The sequence below is a fragment of the Chanodichthys erythropterus genome, chromosome 9 (assembly GCF_024489055.1).
Source record: "Chanodichthys erythropterus isolate Z2021 chromosome 9, ASM2448905v1, whole genome shotgun sequence".
Lineage (NCBI taxonomy): Eukaryota > Metazoa > Chordata > Actinopteri > Cypriniformes > Xenocyprididae > Chanodichthys > Chanodichthys erythropterus.
Window position 1 is genome coordinate 12302112 of NC_090229.1, and position 24672 is coordinate 12326783.

Consider the following 24672-nt stretch of genomic DNA (forward strand, 5'->3'; position numbering starts at 1 on the left):
ACCATCTATAATGCACTATTATTTTTGTTTTTCCCAGTTGAGCTCTTATATTGTCAAGTTTGTAGCAGACATTATTTACTACGCGCATGACTTGATTTTCCTCCAACTTATTGGGCCCAATTAAGGCTTAATTTGTGTTGGCCTTTGTCTGTATTATTACATATGGTTCTGTTGTAATATATTGTATTCTGTGCTTAACCTGTTGGTTGGGTGAAGAACTGCGTGTGGTGTTTTTATATTGTTGTGTTTTTTTTTAATTATTATTATTATTATTATTTATTATTTTTGATGGCTGTTGTCTCTATTGTTGTGAAAATTAAATAAATTATTATTAAAAAATTATAATTTCTATCATGACAACTCTTGAAAGATTTTTAGCATGTTATGGAAATGACAATCTTAATGTATTTGGTCTTGGCGGAATAGATCTGTTATGCTGCTGCTGTTGATTATTGCCGTTGTTGTAGGTTATTGCTGCTGATGCAGAGCTACTGCCAATACGTACACCGAAATGCTACTCTAAACATGTAAGACATACTGCTTCAGCACAAATAGCATATATAGAATTACCTTTAGCAAATCTATACAGGTGGAGCAGGGGAAGGTGGAGGGTTTCAGAGGAACTCGAGGAACCAGCTAGTTAAATGTTGAGCAGCAAACTCATTGGCTGCAGATGTGACATGAACAAATCAGCTTGTGCCATGTAGTTAACAATGTAAATATCATCAGGTTGTGTTAGGGATCCATCTAACCATCTAGAGTTTCATGACAGAACTTGCATATATCACAATATGACTGTGTTAACTGTATTTTTGACAAATTAAATGCAGCCTTTTTTGATCAAATTTTACCAAACCCAAACATTTCAATTGTAGTGTATGTTAAAAAAGATTAATTCAATTACAACTTTATATACTATGTGATTTTATATCCCTTAATGGAACTTTATATCTTGTTTTAAAAATCTCTCAGTTACGTTTAGATTTTTTTGCGATATCAATTTAATTTCCATAGAAATAAAAAAATAAAATAAAGGCAATATTTACATTTCCTTGTAAAACATACTGTAAAATAAACAGCAGGTAGGTATACATTAACAGGCCTTACATTTGTGTAAGGTGAGGTAAGCTAATGGTTTTACACAACCTCTTAGGCGAAATATGAATCTCTAATGCAAATCCAATCAGAATGATGCTTTTGTCTGGGAGAGAGCACTTAGGCATCCCTTAAGTGTTTTATGTACAAATGGGTCGAATTAAGGCTATTAGATGCAACGATAAACAGCATTAAGAATAGAGATTATCTCATTGCACCTTACATTATCTAATTACACTTCAGTCAGCTTTTGTCTCTTTGGATGGAAGATCACTAAGCTAATTAAAATGAAGTCATAAAGTCCTGTGTTGCTGTCTTTTGGCATTACACAAGTCATGATGACCTCAGTGATGCAGCTGTGTATTTATATATCATATAAAATAAAACAAAAATGTCTTTGAGATGTCTTTTACTGCAGAGACATGTTTCTGTCCCAAGATGCTGTAGAGACAAGGGCAAAATGTCAAGCAAGCAGCAGCAGTGATACATTTGTTTTGACAAATTGAAATGGATTTTCGTCTTTGCTTCTTTTGCCTTCCACATCTTAAATGTGACTAAATTTAAGTCTGACCAAACAGATTTTCCTGTTCGTAGCCAGAGAGCTTTGTGATATCAAGGTGCGTTACTGTCAGATGCTCGTTGAACTGTCATCTTGTGTCTGCGCTGCTGTTCTCTCCCAAACGAATGCTAGTTTCAGCTTTCCCACCTGATTCAAGCTTAAGGGAACTGCAACTGTCGACTCAACATGGCTGCCGGAGGGTTTGTGGAGGGGGGGTGTTGCTGGAGGCAGTTTGGTGTTTGCTACAATGTTCATCTCATTTTCAATCAATGGAAGCACCGGGCCTTTAAATTATGTATCAACAATTGATGTAGAGAGAGGGTGAAATTAGCGAGAATCCAGCGTGAAGAATTTTAGCTCACTGCCAAGCAGCAGAACAGCGAAAATCAGTCAAATGTATCTTTCATGTGCAAAGCTTTGATGATAAATGATTTTGAGCACAGAGAAATATGCGTGTGTGCGAGTGTGTTATTGTAAATGATATGTACCATGAAGTAAAAGTGTATGTGTGTGTGAGCGAAAGAGAGGAAGGACACCCACCGGACACACTCATTTTATCATCTCACACACTCTGACTCCTGCTGCTGAGGTAAGAGGCGTAATGGTTCAAATATGACTCCTCCAAATGGAGCCTCTCACTCCAAACAGCCTCAATTTATCAGAGAGAGAAACATCTCATTCCTCCCATTTAACTCAGCGTGCTCCTCAAGAGCTAAAGGAGACCCATATGGGGGGGAGGGGTAGCTTACGCCTGCCCTTCCTCATCTTCCTCATCCTCTCTATCACAGAGACAGTGTTTACGAGAGAAAAGAGGACAGCGGCTTTGGGACCTCGTGACTCTAGTTGTAACATCACTAGACTAATAATCTTTTTTTCATGTACACATACTGTGGGGTCAAAAACATGACAACACACTTACGCCATGTCTCTCGGGAACAATATACAGCTGTGCATTTCATGGATAATAATTCTGTATCAAAGCATATCAGCATATTAGAATGATTTCTGAAGGACACTGAAGACTGGAGTAATAGCTGCCAGAAATTCAGCTATTTCACCATATTACTGTTTGTACATGTTTGTCATGAAACAAACTAAGCCTTGGTGAGCATAAGAGACTTCTTTCAAAAACATAAAAAAAATCTTACTGACCCCAAACCTTTGAATGGTAGTACACATTGCTTGCAGTTTTATTTCAATAAATATACATGGCTACAGTTGAATTGTTGTCAAAGGAGAAAGATGCTTTTGGGTCCAAATGATGCTAAGCAGTCAAACCTCTAATTTTTGTTTTACCCACACTCTCAGAACACACACAACATCTCCATCAAGCTCTCGCACATCACTATTACGCTCCAGCTTCAGCCGTGTCCCATCGCAATGAAAAACCCATCAGGAGCCTACACACTAATAGTCATAAGCTGTTTATTTGTGAAAAATATCCTTTTAATTGGTGTTAAGCATTGTCTTTGAAAAAGCCTTTCCAATGTTTCTAAATTTGACTGCACATCTATCCTGCTGGGGAACAAAAAGTGCTGGAAAAATGGAGATCCGCACTCATTAAAAGCCCATTAAAAGCACAATGCATCATTTCAGTTTCAATTTTAATTGACAATTAAAACATATAAGTTAACGTAACCATTATACTAATTAAACAGCATAGAGGTAATTCTCTTTTGCTGTGGCATTTGATGTTTATGGCATATTCCTAATGGGCTCTGTCAAAATCCTCAATCATCTTTTTGCAGTTTCACAGTTTATGTATATCGATCATCTTACTTTACACCAGAGAAAAGCAAATATTCTTTTTGATTTCATGTAAACAGCACACTTTGCCTTGAATGAGTATGCACAAAATATAATCACACTTCTGTAGACCAAACATGACATGAAACATTCACAGAACAGGTATGATGCAGATATAGCAGAGCGCTGGCTTTACTATGAAACATTCTCTGTGATTCTTACTTCCCTCAATAATAAATTCATGAGGCAGACCTGACTGTAACCCTCTCCGGTACCTACGCGGCTGTCCATTGTAGGTAACCCTGGCTGTGCTGAAGAGATTGTGTTTGTGTGCGCTTTGTATTCATATGCTGTCTCTGCGTGGGTATATGATCTGGTTGCGTGAACAGAATTTTATATTCTGTGTGTAGGTGTGTATACCACATATGTATGTCCAAATATACAGTACCGAGTATATATATATACTTATGTATGGATATCATGTGTTATATTTATTTTTTATTTGTCTGTGTGTTTTAAGGAAGTGCAAAAATACATGGGCTGTCAGAACAACTATTCAGCTTTACTGAAGCCCCATATAATTGGGTCCACCAGACTCCGCCCAGTAAGCTTTGTGTGTTTAAAAACACAGCTACAAAAAAGAAAGAATGGAACAGAATGCAGGGGGTCTCAAGACACATTTTTAACTTGACACACTGTCTTGAAAACACAATGATTACTGCACAGAATGCTGAAAATGCAGCAAAAGCCTCGAAACAATAGCCAGACATGCCTAGTCTGTTCATAGACTGACATTTAAAAAATAGCACAGACTAAATGCAGGAGTATATAGCCCTTCAACAGATATTGAACTAATAAACAAGCTAAATATTAGGTCAGATTCCCTGATTTGATTCAGTTCTGATTCACAAGCTCTCTATTCAAATTCAATTTTTGATTCAATTCTGATTTATAATGGGGTTATTTCAGGCCTAGTCCACACATACACGGGTATTTTTATAAACAGAGTTTTTCCTCCACCTTTAAAAAAAAAAAAAAAGTGTCCACGTGAAAACGCATAAACACGCTATGAAGCACTTTCAAAAGCATGTCAATCCAACATGGCGTAAAGCCATGTTGGCCAATCAGAAGCCTGGAAAAAAGGATTTTATTTTGTTCCGATGTCACAAGTTAAGGTTTCCAGTTTCACCATCTACACGACAACATTGCAACCAGAGTTTCTGAAAATCTTCACCCTGGCAAGAGTTTTAAAAAAAGTTTGGTTTCAGTGACCAGATACTGCGTTTGCGTGTGGACAAACGGCCAAATCGCATAGAAAAAGCTGCGGTTTTGAAAATACCCGTGTTCCTGTGGACAGGGCCTCAGTTATAATGTTAATTTTGCTTACATATGAAAGCCAAATCTAACTACAGAGGAAACCTATGGTACATTTAAAGAAATATTAATTTTAAAGCTGCGTAAGTTTTGCCTCTTTGACGCCATCTCTGTTTGAAACCGGCATTTGCAGTTATTTGCGGAATTATCATCTTTATGTGGGCTGTGCCTCGCCAAAGTAAATCATGCTGCCAATGGTGATTAAATCTAACGATCACTTAGCTCATATCACGTCATACTGTGCAAATTATTATTATTGTTATACTTCGTTCACAAATTGTTAATGTTAACAACATCAGCATTGCGCGACTATGTGTATTTAGTGTGTATTAGCGCTACCTGTAGATTTAAATTTCTATAGTCTAATCTCTGATGTTAATTTGTCATACCATACAGTCCGCCATCCAATTTATGAGTTTAATTATTGCACTGCAACTGCTGTGAGAAAAGGCTATAAATGATCCACCTCACATGCAATATAACCTAGTTAGCTGGGACTCGTTCTTTATGTAAACAGACGTGACGCAATGACACAAAGACATGCTCGAATTTCCTGCGAAAACCCACCAGTACCACCCGAATTATAAAACATTATTACAAGCTTACAGTTGTGAATCGGGCTAAGGTAAGGAGATAGTTTTGAACACTGGCTGGTTATGTACTTGCTCAATAATTGATTTTGGATCATTTTTAACCAAAAAAAGGTACAGACAGCAGCTTAAAAAATTAACAACAGAGCTTAAATCTATGCAGTTACTATTACACTAGATAATCAACACAAACAACAACTGCTCTGAAGATATTAACTAAAGTAAACTTGCACTGTTATTAAAACAATGTGTAAAAATAAATCAGTTTCAGTTACAAACCCATAAGAGAATAGAAACTCTCTGAATGCATCTATAAAAGTACAGTTCAAAACACTTTGAGTAGAAATTCACATGAAAGAGTAAACAAAGGTTCTTTTGAATAAAACAGTAATGCTCTCTAAGATTTTAAAGATACAAATTTCATTGCCAATTTTTAGTGTGCTGACAGTTTAGGATGTTAAAACTCTCCCTGTTGAGTTGCATCTCATTATTCAACCCCTTTAAAGCATCTCTACTAAAATATTAAAAACAGTAGATAAACTAGTCAAACTCACTAATCAATTACTCTGTTATTGGACAACTAGTCGAGCACCCTTCTCATCCTGCATGTCCATAAGCAAGAGCAGCATGCAGCAGTGAGTTGTGTTTATATAGTGGGAGTTTGTTTTATGACATGGCTATGTGCATGCGTGCATGTCTGTAATATTACATTTTCTTTGAGGTTTTGCCTCTGCAGTTTGTTAGAGAGCACAGATGAGATATGGGATATTTAATAGAGATCAGTTTAAGGTTCTGTTAATGTGTCTGTTCGCGGGGAAATTAAATTAGCTAAATAATTGCCTTGCCAAAAAAAGGCCCTTAGAGATTGTCAAAACAACTCGCAGCCTCCTTTCTTTAAAGCAGGATGATTTTATTCTTTGTATTGTCATAGACTACAAAGACTAATAATGAAATTATGCACTTAAATTAATAATTAATGAACTCACTAAGGGGTTCTTCTTTTAATTTTCTTAAAATATTAAGAATATGACTCAGTTCCACAACAATCCTTGTAACCCAAGTGTACGTAGGTGTGTGCGCTAGTGTTTTTTTCTTAGCAAACAGCCTGGTTCTGGTCCCCCACTGAGATCTCCAGTGTCGCACTGCTGTGTGATGGAGAAGGGATGTGTGTTGAGTGTGTGTGTTATACTGGTGAGAGAAATCCCTTTGACTAAAGCAGTGGCCTTGGTTGGCCTCACCTTATCCTCAAGCAAGAACTCCAAAGGAGGCAAGAACAACTGCTAGCGACGTTATGGAAATGCCATCAGGCAAAGGGGCATTACAAAACAGATTGTTTTATGAACCCATTGTTGTACGCTCAAACACACAATCATGCAAACACATGCATCCACCCACACGCACATATACACACAATGAAAATGGCATTACGGGGCATGCCAACGTGGGGCCAAATGCTCTGGGCCAAAAAGGAAGGAGCGAGGAAAACAGCTGAGATGGTGGTGACAGAGAAGACAAATGGAGAGGTTAGGCAGAGTCAGTGTCTTACTTTTCTCGGGCACGTTCTCCGAATGTATCATTATGCAGAGCTGAAGTTCTGCATGACAGCACTTTGGAAACACACTTCATTTACACTAACCTTTCTAAACTATTTCTATTTTCTCACATACACACATGTTGGTTTTCCATGTAAAATTTTCCCCTTCCCCCAATACTCCCACATTAGTTAACCCAATGTTGCTGTATCGAGCTTGTCAGGCTTGCTCTAAGCTATGAAAGAGCAGTACCTGAGCAATAAAATATTGTCAAGGATCAGAGAATTTATATTTAAAGCAACTCTGAAACATCAGTGTCAGGCTTTGAATAGTGCTGTATCTCTCATTTTGCCGGTTCTTGCCGGGATCTTAATGAATGACAGAGGGATTGGTAATCCTCCATAATCCAGAGAGAAAGAGATAGAGGCATGCTGTTTGAAGCGAGGGCAGCACGAAATTCTCTGCTCGCCCCCCACGGTATCTGGTGCGCTTTAGCTTGTGTTTGTTTGGCGCAGGGTGTAGCACTCTTTCGCATTTATGATTCACTTTGTGTGTACACTGTGGACTTAGCGCTGTCTGTTTCCATTAATGAGGATAAGTGCAGCGCTGTTCTCTAGTTCCACTGCACTTGTGTGGCGAGATCTTTAAAGAACGAAAAGGAAAAGGGAGGAAAAAAAGAAGTATCACACAGGCCTTTAGCTGCAGGGTTTCTATTTAAGTCAAATAGCAGCTGATGTCTGCCTCGCCTTCAGAGGAGCAGCAGACGGTTAGAAGAGGTTAAATCAAAATAATTCCACCAAAGACTCTGTCAGAGGTTTCCAGCGGAAGCTTTCGCTTAATGTGCGCTTTCTAAACAAACTCAAACTAGTCACTGCTAGTCAGGCTAATGCTACATATATCATTAATTGTTAATGTCGTCTAGCTCATAATGTATGCATAGTTTTTGTGATGAATGCTTTTAAGTGGTTTAAAGATTTTTTTAGGGTTGGTAACTAAGGACAAGTGATTGGCTTTCAAAGGAAGGGTAGTTAAAAGAAATGCTTTTACACTTTTATGTCTTTCCAAACACAATGAAAAGTTTTAAGCTAAAATAAGTTTGTTCTCTTCCTTCTCTTTCCTTCACTACAGGGCAGAGTCTTGGCTATGGTTTCGTCAACTACATTGACCCAAAAGATGCAGAGAAAGCCATCAACACGTTAAATGGACTCAGACTTCAGACCAAAACTATTAAGGTATGTGACTACGCTAGAAGAAATCATAAAGTCCAGTCTCACACATGTCAGGAATTTAAAAAGGTGCCTGTTTATAATTAATGAACACTAATATTATTTTTTATATAAAAAAGCATAAATCAGCTTTGCCATCACATAAATAAATTACATTTTTTAAATATATGTGACCCGTGCTGGCAAAATGAGTCTCAATGAGCGAATTTTCAAAAATGAGTTATTGTTATTTTCACGATCTCTATTTAAAAAACCTTCAAAATGATGATGATTTGTTGGAATCTGACAAAAAATGACTGAGCAACACCTGTTTGAAGTCAATTTTGAGAAATATCGAGTTAAAGTTCCAAAACAAAATCACCTAGCAACTATACCTTAAAATCCCTGTTAATTAGAGTTGGCAAAAGTACTGACTTCGGTACCAATCGGTACTGAAATTTTAAAAATGTTATGCTTTGAGTGTTGTTGAGCGGATTCTTAAACACCTCTGATTGGCCATTGTGTTGATGCACTCATCGGATATGTCTGTGATTGGCTACAATGATCAACGGACAGGAGCATCTGAAAGCACACAGAAGTGTTTGAATTTAAAAACGCTTTGAAAGCAGAAGTGGGAGTGTTTGAAAGCAGGCGTCTATCAGCGGAGTGGTCCACGATAGACGGCTGCTTTCAAATGCTCCCACGCGTATCTGTGTAAGCGCTCAGTGAAGAGCGTCATTGATGACTATTTACAACATGATTTTGAAGAGTTGATCATTGAAGCCAATCACAGACATATCACCACAATGACCAATCACTGCGAATCCGCTCAACAGCACTCAAAGCGTCACATTTTTAAAATTTGACTTGGTACCGAAGTCTGTACTTTTGACAACTCCACTGTTAATAACACCTAATTTGGCACACACCTCGTCAAAACCAAATATCTATAGGAAAATATATATATTACATTTTTTTTTCAATATTTTACTTCAATATTTTGAAGTACTGTAATTCTGTGTATATCGGTATTGCGCGCTGTCTGAGGCGTCTTTGTGCATGCACTTTGAAAATCACATTTCATTGGTTCAGACTCATGTCATCAAAAATTTGCTATGAATATTCACAAAGTTGGAACACTGCGCTTTAAAACGATACCAAACTTGGACTAATGAGGAGGTTGCTGAGGGAAAGCGCGAGTGGTGAAGCGAGCATTTTTATGGACAAAGGAAAGGCACTCCTCTCAGAAAAAATACAAATAAAGATACTTTTAGATGTTTAATTGCTATTTGAAGCATTTGGATTGCTAGATTAGGGTTTAAGGAACTAATTTTTGTGAAAACCTCAAATTCGACCAAAATCCAAATTTTTGACTTGTATTGCCTGTAACTCGTAATTAGCCCGTGCGCATTCCGACTCATTTTGCCAGCACGGGTGGCATATTAAAATAGAAAAAAATTAAATTGTGATAATCAATTGATCTAATTACTTTTCATAATTAAAATAATTAATTATTAATAATTATTTAATTGTAATATTTCAAGTATGCATGAATTGCTAAATTACAGCATACAATTTCAGTTCATTAATTAATGAAATGATATACCAATTAATTAATCACATAGAATTAACAGATTTTGTATCACATTATTTTTGTATAATTAATGTAAAAACCATGAACAGCTGTTTTGCGGTGTATCTGTATGCATACCTGAATGTGTCGCCCTCAGTGTTGGGATCAGCGCTCTGGTTCATGTTGTTAGGTTACTGCCTGCCTGTTGTTTACCAAACACTTTTCAGCCAAAGCAACCCACATTACGCTAATTGCAGGAGCGGTCCCCCCTGGAGCCAGTGCCTCTCGCTCAAGGGCACAGCGTTGAGAAGCTTCTCTCCAGTTAACAGGTCACCCGCACCTGGGATTGAACCTATTTAAACGTAACAGATAACATAGACGGTAACAGAGCAACATCTCATTTAGGTGGAAGCGCTCTCCCAGTCACCATTCCTCACGTCTGCGCCAGTCAATTCACTGAATGTTTCCTGTCACCGTTTGTGCCAGTGGAAGCTGCAGTGATTAGTACATGTGGCGTACACTGGCTCGTGCTGGGCTGAGGCGCGGCGGCACAAAGAGAGAGGAGGGCAAATCTGACTCATTAAGATGCAGAAGGAAACAGGAAAGCAACTGAAGGAAGAAAAGGGAAAAATAGTGTAATTGATATGTAAATGAATCTCCAAATGTCAAATCATGAAGTCACACAAAAAGAGGGAAATAGCATGTATAATAGAATAATGTGGACATGCTAAATAGATATCTAAAATGTGTCTGGTTTACACTGTAGAAAAACACATCAGTTCTGTTTTATTCTATTCTATCATGTTTAAGCAATATTTTACTTGGATATATGCCATGTTTTGTTCTTTGTTGTTCTGATATGTTCCATTCAAATTCTGTTTTGTTGTCTTCTGATTTGTCAAATTCTATTCTGTTTAGTTCTGATCTGTCATTTTTGTTATGTTCTGTTCCATTCTCTTGTCATATTCTATTCTGTTGTCAGATTTGTATTATGTTTTTTGTTCTGTTCATGTCCTGATATTCTATTCAATTTCATTTTATTCTCTTATGATTTGTCATGTTCTATTCTGTTCTGGACTGATTTGCTCTATTCTTTTCTATTTCACTCATTTCTGCTCTATTATTAAATGAAATTATGGAACTAAATAGATCCACCACAATCTGATGGCTTCCATTTTCCTCAACGGTGCTTTATTTAGAAGCAGCAGCTGGTTTTAACAGTAAATTCTGACTGCTGCTTACGGCATAATCTGGCTCTGTGTGTGTTTTCATCTGGCCTATAATCCTAGACCTCTCACTTACATCCGCCCTAATCTAATCAGATTGGATTTCGCCTGCTTATGAAAACACGGCTCAGTCTGCGCGGCTCAGTACCTCTTAACATAACAGCAAAAGAACGTGCGTGTCTGTTTGTGCATTTGCGTGTGGGAGCTAGAGAAAGAAAAAAAAGGAGAGAGAGAGAGAGAGAGAGAGAGAGAGGAGAAAGAAAAGACTTGTCAGGGCTGTTTTTGAAAGAGCACAGCACAATGCTCACAAACATAGGCTTTTTCCAGAGTGGCAGCATGTGTATGTGTTGGCCGGCAGTGTTTCTAGTACTGGTTTCAGCATCAGCTAAGAATCCATCAGAGACAGAATGACTCACTCTGTGTGTATTTGCCGATCATCACAGCTTCCTGCCACGCGGCACTTCTCTCAGTGACAAAACACACTTCCGAGGAGGCAGCGGTACACACATACATACACACACTGTTAAAACACTGCACTTACCGGCCAAACACATCAGCCTTTTCACTCCCATCATAGGGCTATGACTGAGTGACTCTTTAGCTGGTCCTTTCAACCCACACCCCTTTCTAGAGCACGATCCTAACAAAAACACAACACAAAAAAATAAAATGGCTTCAGTTCATGGCTACTTTGTAGTGTGAATCAGTCAAAAACTCCCAAGTTATCCGTTTGAAGCATTCTAACGAATCATTTACTCAATCCATCACAGCAGTTACGGAATTAACATCTGACTCACTGAATTGCAGGGCTTAATAACTGTCATTCATCGCTGACTCAAACTAAACCAACATTTTATGTGAACTTAACCCTTTATGAACCACATTAGGAAATGAGGGTTGTGAATTCAGGATAATTTCTTACTGTTGAAGTTTCACAAAATGTTTTATTGATGTTGCCACCATTTTATAAAAGCATTAGGAATATTGTTAATGTTAAGAAAAATTTGCCTTTTAAATATTAAATATATTTAAAATCTAAAATATGATTTAATATATTTTTTATAATATATATTATTAATATTTATTTAATATATAACAATTTAATATAATATTATTAACATTATTTATTTGCATGTTTAATATTAATATTATTTAATAAGACAAATATCATAATATTATTTAAGACTGGTATTAAGTTTAGTATTATGGTATTATGTTATGAAATTTGAAACACTGATGTGAGCATACAGAGATTTGGCCTAAGGGCACAATTTAGTATAGCACTAAATTTTGTGCAGTCTGTTGAGGAGTTGTCATAACCTGCAGGAATGATGTTGCTGAGCATACTTCTTATAAACATGTCCAATTTCCATGTCCAGCAACATACACACTCCAACAAAAGCAGACTTACGGGTAATAAAGAAAGAGTTGTCTTCCGTGCAACATACACAAACAAAAGGCATGCTACTGTGCACTGTGCTGTTCACACGCGCATCTCATGCATGATTGATTTTTTTGCGAATACTGGAATTGACACAACCAAAGATGCTCCCGTTTCACACACTGTCCTAACCAAGTGCAAAGTGACAAGCAATTTGTCTGTCCACAATGAAAGAAAAAATCCTATGTGGAGAAGAATTTGAGCAAATTTGCACTAGACGGCGCAACCAAGTGCTACCAGAGTGGGGGAGCTTCATAAGAAGGCTGAGCTCATGAATATTAATTAGCTAATACTGATGATCCACACTGATTTGACATGAGATACAATATCAAGCCAGTTTAAAGTTTCAGCTTTGAAATGTCAAAACTGAAATGTCACCAGTTTAACATCAAGATACTAGAAATAGATTAAGATATTGAAAATCAACTATACATAATCATTTGATAATGTAAAATTGTCAACAGCTGTTGATTACCCGTTTCTCAACAAAAAAAGTTGCTCTCCTAAAAATTTTTTTTGCTCAGTTAATGAGCACAAAGGGCCCTATCATACACCCGGCGCAATGTGATGCCAGGCGTGTTTTACTAGTTTCAGCCTTGCGCAGTTATCATTTTCTTGTCCAGTGCCACTTTGTTTAAATAGCAAATGCACTTGTGCCTATCTGTTCGCCCATGGGCGTGCTGGCCTGAAAACGAGATGTGTTCAGGTGCATTGTTGGCGTGTTGCTATTTTGAGGCAACTGAAATCAACTGCGCCATTGACAAAAACCTTGTCTAAAGTCAATGGCGCAGTATTTATTTGTTATTTAAAGGGTGCGTTAGTAATGCGGCTATAAGCGGGTGCACAACGCGCATACATTCTGCTTGTTACACACATAGGGACTCGCAGCAGCACATAAACATGTCAAATATTAAAAAATTACAACGCTTTCCATTTCCTCTCTTTCGCTTGCAAATTCCGCCATGTAAATAGCAATCCACCATGGCTGGGAATGGGAGATGACACTCTGATTGGTTTATTACACATTACGCCCAAAACACACCCTGTGACTCAAGACTAGGTACAACCCCTTTGGACCATGAACCTGGCGCCAACCATTTTTTCCTTTCTTAAACTAGCAAAAGAGGCGCCTTGCACTTCAGACCATGCGCTTAAATTGTTAAAATAGGGCCCAATTTAACATCTCAAATTTTATGCAATAACTTCATCCTTAAAACGAGCAGAATACATAAACTCAAATATAAATTTGCTTTAGTAGGTTTGATGCATGAAGATTTAGCACCGCACATGCTCTGATTTCTCCACCTACTTATTACTGTCAATGTTAGTCTCTGAATAAGCACATCCGCTCTGGTAATTTACTGTCAATGGATAAATCTGCCTTTTTTATTTCTCGTTCACCTCTATGAAATATAAAACTACTGCAAATAATCTGAAATTATGCGCTTTTAATGCAAGCCGTACATTTTTATATGTTTGGTTGAGTGGGCTAAAAGTCTTTGGGCCCTGAGCAGTGCTACAGAAATAGAAACCAAGCAACCATCAAAATGTGCTGTTGTTCCTTGTGGTCGCAGCTGGTAAGGACGAAAACTGTGATTTACATGGAAGAGCTTTGATCGCCTATCGCTTCATCGTGCCTTGCCTGAATGGATCACGTTGTCACTCCAATCCGTGTTCTTTGTTAATCATCTAGATCTTTTTATCTCCATATTTTCTCTCTCTTCATCCATCCGTCCATCTCAGCATGGGTCAGAGAAGCCAATGTCTTTATCTCTTCTATGTGATCTCTCTTTTTTACACCTCTCATGCTATCGGCCCTCCCCGCTTGTTCTCCTTTCTCTCTGCACTCCATGAAACCTCTTATTCAGACCAGCACCAGCCCTCTCAAAAGATGCTCTCCTGCTGTAATACGGCAAGAGAGAGAGGTGAAATCCTCTGTCTCATAACTTCTAATAAGTGTGTTCCAAGGTCATCCTTCTCATAAAGCCTCCATTGTAACCCCACCCCCCATCGAGCTAGGATGAAGACAGACCATCTAATAGCAAAAGACAGCTGTGTCTGAGTGGATGAGTGAGAAAAAGGGAAAAAAAGAAGGAGAGGGTAATTATCCGAAGTGCAGTTCTTTGCGCTTTTCAGTGGAGCAAGAAAAACGCAGTTTATGAGGGCCCTCCTGCTGAAATAAGCTGATGATGTATAGGTTTACAAGAGGTTGTTTAGACGAGAAAAAGGAAGTGAGAAAAGATGTCAGTGGTGGTTTACGATGATTTTATATACTTTCGTAAGTTGCCGTGTCAGGTTCAGGGACGTGCTGTCGCTTGAACACATCAGCTAATGCAGGAAGTCCATGAAACAGATCAACAGAGCTGCGTTTCACCGGCTAAAAAAATAAAAAAAAGAATGAGAGTGAGAGTTTCAATCCAGTCACAACTTCCACACGCTCATCATTTTGTTACACACACACACTTCTCCATGACACTTCTCCGTTTCTCAGCAAAACTCCGGCTTTGCCTTCCTGTCGAGGTGTGATGGGAGAAATCCCACTGAGGGCGAGAAGAGCGTAGCCTTGTGCTGTGAGATACGTGTACACACACACACACACCTCACAGCAGACAGGGTGTTGATAGATCTGACATCTGGAGCTGCTTGACAGGGCGAGAAAAAAAACAAAAAGAAAAGAGGAGAGGAAAAGAAAAGAAGGGAAGAGAGGAGAGGAGAGGAGAGGAGAGGGAAGAGCCTGCCAGGGTTCCATGCCTTTTGCCTTCTCCATTTAAGTGGATTTGAGGAGATTACGGCGGAGTGTTTAGCATGTTTAGCTCAGCATTTGTAGCAGTGTAACAGCCTGTGATGGCTCTGCTGCCCAAATGTCAGAACTAATGAAAATATGAGATGGAAAGGCTGCTTCAACCATTAATGGGAACAGATTAAATTGACGTGAGCATTAAAAGGGCAGGAAGATAGAAACATCTCCCCATCTTGAATTAAAACTGAACTGCTGTAGCGGGAAAGAGCGAAGACAGACAAAAACTCATGGAGTCAACAAGAAAATTCAGTCTGTTAATGGATTTGTTCACCTTAACATGAAAATGTTGTCATCCTTTTCTAAGCCACATGTCGATTCAATCCTGATGGCATACTTTCTTCTGTGGAACACAAAAGGAGACATTTTGAAGAAAGTACTGGTCGTTTTTTCCAGTACAGTTTAAATGAAGCTTAAAATAAGTATAATAAAAGTATCCATAAGACTTGTGAAGTGTATATTTAGGCATGCGATCAGCTAAGGACAAAAACGGAAAGGAAAAACATTTTTTCTCAATTCAATATGACTAAACAACAAGAATAATAATAGCTGTTATTATTCAAAATAATAGTAATATTTATGGCTGTATGAATTTAGTTGCTTTCAAACGTTAATTTATAAGGCTTTTATTTTGGAAGAAAACTGCTGGGGGACCTTAAAACATCTCTTTTGTTGAAAACAGATTTATAAACAATTTTAGATTTGGGAAGATATCCATGCATGAAATACAAATGAATTTGAAAACCCATATGGAATAAATCACATACTTGATATTCAAAGACTTCTAAAGACATAGCTTTGTTGACGCTTTGTGTCATGAACAAATTGGAATTTAAGTAATTATTTACTGAAAATCTTGACGTACGCTTATAAGAGTTCATCAAAAAAGTAGAAATGGTTGAATCATGAACGAATCATTCTTTTGAGTTGGATCTTTTCAATGAATCACTTGTAATAAAAGATATTTGTATAAAAGCAGTCGTATGGACTATGATATTCGGTGGAATATGTGGGCGAGTAAATAATTTTTGGGTGAACTATCCTTTTAAAAATAATTCTCATTCAAGATAATCCAGGATGAGCCACAGCACTGAAATTTCCCACAAGGATTACTTAAAAATATCTAATTATCCCTGTACATTTGTGCAAAGTTCAGTGCCGTTATGGTACTGTATACTAAATTTGCCTTGATTTGATTGAGAGAGTGCAATGGGTGAAAACTGTATCATGTGAGTCAGAAAAAATAGAGACTGGTATGTGAAGTTGAAAACAAGTACGGTGTGTTTTAGAGTGTGACAGACTCTGTCCAAGGTGCTGCCGAGTTTGACAAGTCGAGAGAGGTGAGAACGTGCCATATGAGTGTGTGAGCGATAGATAGAGGGAGTATGGAGAAAAGAGCGCTGTCCAAGGTGCTAGTGAGCGCAGCGCACTGATATTAGAGCATGTGGGGAATGCGAGGGTGAGGGAGCTATAGATGGCTTGGCTCTCACTCTAGGCACAAACAGAAGGTTCCAAAGTGTTATTCAGCACAGATGACAGCCAGCCTTCTCTCTCTCACACACAAGCTCTTCCATCATGTGTGTTTTCTGAAAACAAATTAGCCTTTATCATTTACTGCAGTGTGCTCTAAGTGAGGTTTATGAACCTTATTCTAAAACAAGTCAATCTGTACAACTGTAGAGAAGAAACTGAAACTGTCCAATTATGTCTAATTAAATCCATGCTTGATTTACTGTTGATACTTTGTAACTTGTTAATTCTGTTTATTTTAAATGTTAAGAGTTATCCTCAAAAATATAACATGGTCAGACGTGGTTATGACACTGTTGTGTTTCTAGTCTTGAACTAAAAGATATTTAATTGAAAACATATTTTGCAACACTTTACAATAAGGCTCTATACATTAACATTAGGTAATGCTGTAAATGTTTTTTTTAATGATACCAACTGCATTTATTAATGTAAGGTAATGTTTTTCTCTATATATTCTAATTTTTTTTTTTTTTTTTTTGTATAAACATTAAAGGGTTAGTTCACCCAAAAATGAAATTTCTGTCATTAATTACTCACCCTCATGTCGTTTCACACCCGTAAGACCTTTGTTCATCTTCGGAACATAAATTAAGATACTTTTGATAATATCCGATGGCTCAGTGAGGCCTCTATTGCCAGCAAGATAATTAACACTTTCAGATGCCCAGAAAGACATTTAACACAATTCATGTGACTACAGTGGTTTAACCTTAATGTTATGACAAGAATACTTTTTGTGCACCAAAAAAACAAAATAACGACTTTATTCAATGGTATCTAGTGATGGACGATTTCAAAACACTACTTTGAAGCTTTTTCTTTTGTTTCGAATCAGTGGTTCAGAGCTTGTATCAAACTACCAAAGTGACGCCCCTAGTGGTGAAACATTAAAATTTCGAAACACTTATGACGTAACGAAGCCTTGTTTACTGAAATCACGTGACTTTGGCAGTGTGATACACGCTCCGCACCACCGATTTCGAAACAAAAGATTCATAAAGCTTCAAAGCTTCATGAAGCAGTGTTTTGAAATTGTCCATCACTAGATATTGTTGAATAAAGTCGTTGTTTTGTGTTTTTGGCGCACAAAAAGCATTCTCGTCGCTTCTTAACATTAAGGTTGAACTACTGTAGTCACATTAACTGTTCAGGTGTATATATTAACCTCAAATAATAAAGGCTGTAAAAATATACCATATTTCATCGATGATACACACATGATAACTAAAGTTTTTTATGACTTTAATTCTGACTTTTGGACCGCAAACTCCATGAAAATTTGCCTGTAGTTTAAAGAGTTCATGAACTTCAACCATTGTACTTTGGGTGTATGTCTTGGGTACATTTTTTCTCTTTAGAAACGGGGTTAGAGGTGGTGCACATTAATATTGAATTTACATTTTCATTCCTCCTTTGAGAGAAATTGCAAAGCTCTTTAGATGTCATGTGTATATCCCTTATCTGTGAATGAGCATGGATCACAGAGAATCCCTTGCAGCAAGTTGTTCCTTTTCAAAATATTATAATAAGTCGAAAGGATTCTCCTTTGTTCTTAAGTGGAGGATTTTGGGGCATTATCTTTCTGAAGTCTCAGGCTGCTCTAGGTCAACGCAAGAATACAGACCACCAACACAGTGTGAGACAGAACAGGTGCGCAGATGACCTCTGGCATCCGAATGCTGCATATTGCCAATGCAAGATGTTGGCTATAAACTGCCTGAACAAATATCCTCCAAAAGTAAAGTGAAATTAAATGTTCATCAAGCACATATGGAAGTGGAATTAGAATGACCACATAGACCACTATAGTTTCATAATTGCAATGCATTCTCAAAGTGTTTTTTGTCTTACAGGTGTCATATGCACGGCCCAGCTCGGCTTCTATCCGTGACGCTAATCTGTACGTGAGTGGGCTGCCCAAGACCATGACCCAGAAGGAGCTGGAACAGCTCTTCTCTCAGTATGGACGGATAATCACCTCCCGCATTCTCGTCGACCAGGTCACAGGTATCAGTGGGACCGCTTTTCTCTCACCCTGTAGCATGCAAACAAGCAAAGACAACCTCTCATTTCACATAAAACAATCTCACAATAAAAGATTGAGACATTCAGTACAGTTAAAGCCAAAATATAAGGAATTCTGCAATTCTTTGCATAATTTGTTCGCTCTATATTAAAGACCATGTTAGAAGAAGCCAGACTAAAATGGCATTATCTTGTCTGATTTCACAAAAAATAGACTAGTGTAATTTTAGCTCTAATATGACATATAAAAGTTTTGATTAGTCAGACTGAAATAGAACTTTTAAAGTGCATGTAAATGCACTTAACATGTACTAACTGAAACTACACACAAATTATGCAGCCAAGTTCTGTGTGTACATGTATGTGCAGGTTGGTTGTTTGTTTGCATTTGATAATGACCAAGCATCCTAATTTTAAGAATCTTCGAATGACATGAAATGACTGATGAGTCTATTTTAAAGCATTCAGACATCTCCTTGGCCTATCCTTCCTCCAGCATCATGAATAAATCAACTTGGATATAAATGGTCATGGAGCTGAATTTCTTACACATTCAATATTTTTCCAACTGCATAATTCATATCGGCACTTTCCATGCAAACAATATCGCATAAGCCACAGAAAAATGTACTTGTTCTAGTGGTGCAAAACCTTTTCTGAAGAACTGCTGAGGAACGTTGCATGGCCACATGCACACATACACACACGGAGGCCTTCCTCCCTTGACACAGATCCTTCCTCTGGCCCAGAGAAGGCTCCCCGGGAGAAAAGGGTCCGCAGGAGGGAGCTTAATGATTAATTAAACGAGTTGCTAGTGATTACGATTTTTTTCTTGTTGAAGCTATACTGATCAGAGGGCTGCCATAAAGATACATGAGCAAATATTACAATCCTTCTGTGAAGCCTTGAAAGACAAACAGGGATTCTGCATTTTTCAATAACTAGTGCTGAAGTCAAAAAGGGATTGTTACTCAAAAGTAGTTAATAGTTTAATTAAATCTCACATGAATGTTGACAATTCAGATTAACTCGCCGATTACATTGGGCACCCATGCGCTGACAGAAACTAAAAGTACAATCATTGCAACATCAATGCAAGCCATTTGTGGTTCATACAACAACAACAACACTGCCCCATATTAGCGTCAGAATTGCAAAACAGTGACTTCATACTGGTAAAATGTTTTTTAAAAAATGGTTCCCTGAACAACAGTTTCGTTTCAAACAATGCAGTTACAGTACGGTGAATGAATGAATCTTATGAGACAATTATTTTGAATGCATCAAAATGAATCACAGAGGAATCTAAAACTACTAATCATGCCAGGTATGGAATTAATGACTTACTCAATTATGACTGAAACGCTTCACTTTTGGTCTTGTCCGACTTGAAATAAACCAAGAATTTTTACTAATATTATATATATATATATATATATATATATATATATATATATATATATATATATATATATATATATATATATATATATATATATATATATATATATATATATATATATATCCAACAGTTTTTTTTCTGGTTCTCGAATCTGATTGGCTGATAGCCATCCGATATTGTAGTCATAATACCAATTTTACCTTTTCACTGTTTGTATCACTCCGCGTGAAGTGACTTGTTGTGGCGGCTGAGCAAATGCACCGTAATTTTTGCGAATACTACATTTGTTGTACCACTAACTGTAGTTTTAAGAGTTTTTTTTTTTTAAGGCGAGAATGTAGTTGTTTAGACCTGAAATATGTGAAATATTTAATCATAGCGCCTATTTTACAATTTGTTTAGATATTTTCGGAGATGCGAGCTCCAGGCCATCAGCGCTCGTATACCCGCCGAGAACAGCATAATTTTGGCCAGTGCTTCGGGGATTTGCCGCTGTGTCTAATAGTGGTTAAACATGATATATAATTAATTTTGGGTACATAAAACAGGCACTCTTTGGTCTTATTAATCTATTACTTGTTTGATAATTTATTATTAAGGCTATATTTAACTTCACGGTGAATATCAGACAAAGATTCTTCTCTTCTCTACTCTTCAAATTAAGGGTGTCACGATTTCGATTTTAAATCGAAATCGACCGAAATTAAGTCACAATCTCGAACTTCGAATTAATAAATGGAATCGTCGATGCTGCCGCGCTCCCATGTCGCGTCCGGTTGCTTGCCAAGCGGAAAAAAAAAACACTGCCAGTCAACCTCCTCTAACAGCCACTCAAAAGATAGCATGGCAACTGCAGATGCAGGAGACCCATCATCGACAGAACTCGTCTCGAACCCCCTCCTCTTTCACTGAAGTCGCTGCGTGGAAGTTATTTTGGATTTCCAGTGAGTTATGTTGACAACGTTCGCGCTGTCGACAAAAAAAAAAAAAAAACAGTTTGCAAGCTATGCTTATGTGCGTGTACCATACGAGTTTGTCGTCTTGTAAACATGTGCACGCGGCAGATGATGTCAAACACAAAGCTCACCTCCATTCATGTGCAGCAATGGATAACACGAGGCTTTTATTTATTTTTATTTATTTGTTTATATGAAAATGTTGTACACTTCCCCATGTTAACAAACTTTCAAGACTATCAAGTTTATAAATGACCAACTTATAAAAACAAATTTATAGCTGTCTTTGTAAAGAAATTCTCACTATGCAGCTTCGAGCCGCTGCTGTGACGCTGTACAAACGCTTCCATTGTGAATACTCGCGCGTCTCTGCTACTGCAGTGACGGTGTAGTTACGCTCATGCGCTGCGCTGCGCACGCGACGCTCACGCTTGCAGTGTGAAACAGGCGTTAGGAGTATTCATAGCCGCAGACATGCGACCTTATTCGGTGGTGGAAAACTCCAATCCCAAGTAGAACGCATCTCACAGCTAGGGTGATTATATTGCATAAAAGTCTAGTCTGAAAAATGGCATAGCAACCTGTGCTTTAAAAAAAATGTAAAAATCGAGAATCGAATCGAACCGTGACCTTAGAATCGAAAATGTAATCGAATCGAGGATTTGGAGAATCGTGACACCCCTACTTCAAATACATAAAATATTAGCCTTTATAGACATGGTGTTTCTTGAGCAAAGTGTCTATAATCATATATATAATGATCCTATATTATATATATTATATATAGTGTGTGTGGCCCTTATATATATATATATATATATATATATATATATAGGATCATTAAAGGTGCCCTAGAACATTTTTTTAAAAGATGTAATATAAGTCTAAGGTGTGCCCTGAATGTGTCTGTGAAGTTTCAACTCAAAATACCCCATAGATTTTTTTTAATTCATTTTTTTAACTGCCTATTTTGGGGCATAATTAGAAATGAGCCGATTCAGGGTGTGTGGCCCTTTAAATCTGGTGCTCCACGCCCCAAGAGCTTGCGCTTGACTTAAACAACATAAAAAAAGTTCAAACAGCTAATATAACCCTCAAAATGGATCTTTATAAAGTGTTTGTCATGCAGCATGTCTAATCGCGTAAGTACAGTGTTTATTTTGATGTTTACATCAAACATTCTGAATGAGTTTGAGGCTATGCTCTCTGGCTAACGGCTAATGCTACACTGTTGGAGAGATTTATAAAGAATGAAGTTGTGTTTATGAATTATACAGACTGCAAGTGTTTAAAAATGAAAATAGCGACGGCTCTTGTCTCTGTGAATACAGTAAGAAACGATGGTAACTTTAACCACATTTAACAGTACATTAGCAACATGCTAACGAAACATTTAGAAAGACAATTTACAAATATCACTAAAAATATCATGTAATCATGGATCATGTCAGTTATTATTGCTCCATCTGCCATTTTTCACTATTGTTCTTGCTTGCTTACCTAGTCTGTTGATTCAGCTCTGCACAGATCCAGACGTTCTGCTCTTGTCTAATGCCTTTCATAATGTTGGGAACATGAGCTGGCATATGCAAATATTGGGGCGTACACCCCGACTGTTACGTAACAGCCGGTGTTATGTTGAGTTTCACCTGTTCTTCTGGGTCTTTTAAACAAATGAGATTTACATAAGAAGTAGGAAACAATGGAGTTTGAGACTCACTGTATGTCATTTCCATGTACTGAACTCTTGTTATTTAACTATGCCGAGGTAAATTCAATTTTTGAATCTAGGGCACCTTAAATTGGAATTAAGAAACCATAATCAGAATCTCAACCAGAATCAATTTCCATCCCTACACAGTAAAGGCTGATTATGTATGCTAGCATAATGTCATGCAAACACACATTTTCAAAAATCATGTCAGCATCTGCCACATGCTTTTTAAGTCATATTCCTCTATATTTAAGCAAAATACAATATCCTGAAACAACACTGGAAGTCATTAATAAAAACAAACACATATGGCATGATAAACTAACAGTGGCTTTGCCTTTCTGAAATAATAATACATCATACATCCTTGTCACAAGTTTCTTGGTAACAATTAGGGAAGCATTTTCTCTGTTCACCTTCACAGAAAGGATAATGTATTGCTGTGGAAGTCCTCTTCCTACATGTCTTGTTTATACAACTTGTTCCCTAGGGTGTGTCTGTTTGTTTTCATTTTATTGGGAAAATGTGACTAAATTACAGGGATTTGAAAAAGCTTCTGAGCATTTGACTAAATCCATGCCATGGAGTACTTAAACATAACATGTAACCTAAGTGAAGTATGATAGGTTTGGCTTTTTGATCAATAGTCAAATATTCAGAGAAGCTCCGTAGAGCCTTGCCTAGCAGTCAATACATGTCCCATCAATGAGAGCAAATACAATTGATCCAAAACGCCGGCTCTGACAAGCTGTGCCTCTTAAGTGAAAAACGACTGCCTCGACTGAGCTACTTGTGGAAATCCCTCTTTTAAAATGCTACGCTTTCTTCTCTTCCATCTCCTTTTCTTTTCTCACTCATTGATATTTTCCCATGACTTGAATTCCATTAACTATACCATGTGAGCACACTTTCAGCAATGGTTAGAAACACAAAGTCCATGTGCATTTGAGCCAACGTTGCACGACAAGTGTCCAAATCAAGGCCTGTAGAACACAAAGGATCTGTGATGTATACAATAAATCAAGATGCTCCACCAGACATCGCAAAGCATGCCATGATTCTGCTGCCTTGACCTCCAATTACACAAGGACAAACAGATGGATTTATAGCCGTGAGCCGGCAGAACCAGGCAAAGAGCTGCTCGAGTCTTCAAAGACCTCCCTTTACTGAGCCTTTTCAAACACCATCTGTAGCAGCAGCAACTAAAAGTTACATAAAACAAGGACGACGCTCTCCTTTCTCTGATTAGGCAGAAGCTACGGCGAAGAGGTGTACACTTTTTTCCTCATAATATATTTAACGCACTAGTTTAATAAATGCTCCATACAGTTGGCACAGCCACTTAAAAGTGAAAGAATGAGAAACAACGGAGAGGTGCTTATGTTCAAACAGGGGAGAGAAGGCTTTCATTAACAGCTGAGCTTTTCTGAGCTTTCTCTTTTTCCCCAGAGGACTCTCTCTCTAACTCTCTTTCTCTTTCTCTCTCTCTCTCTCTCTCCTGTACGCAGTAAGTGTCGAGACCAGAACAGTGGGCGTGCAATGGAAAGCGCTTTGTCAGGCCGGCTATAGCGGTCTCCTGCCACTGTTTCTTGTGCGCTCGCTCTGTGTGTCACGGTTATTATTAAACTCAGCATTCTCCGGCTTCATGTGTGCTGAGCCGAGATAAGTACAGGTAGAAAGTTACGTAAGGTAGGACTGATTACTGGGAGAATAGTGCTGTTAACCGGCACATTGTAGCTGTAACTCTGTTCGGTTCATGATAAGCGCTAAAAAGGAGCTAGCAGTGCCAGTGTCTCCGGTTTTAGCCCGGCTGCTCGCTTTGTTTAGGCAGCCTGTTATAGAAACGGCTGCAGGCTCATTATGGTAATGTCAGAGAAGTGAGGGGAAAAGAAAAAAGTAAAGCA

General features: G+C 37.8%; 1 protein-coding gene across 1 annotated transcript in view; it reads left to right on the forward strand.

Annotated features, from left to right (window-relative positions):
- The window catches only part of elavl4 (ELAV like neuron-specific RNA binding protein 4), a 79404-nt gene that overhangs the window by 43410 nt on the left and 11322 nt on the right, over positions 1-24672 (forward strand). The window contains exons 5-6 of the mRNA XM_067393575.1: positions 8025-8128; positions 18525-18675. Coding sequence (XP_067249676.1) covers positions 8025-8128; positions 18525-18675 — 255 coding nt within the window. The remainder of the gene's footprint in view (positions 1-8024; positions 8129-18524; positions 18676-24672) is intronic.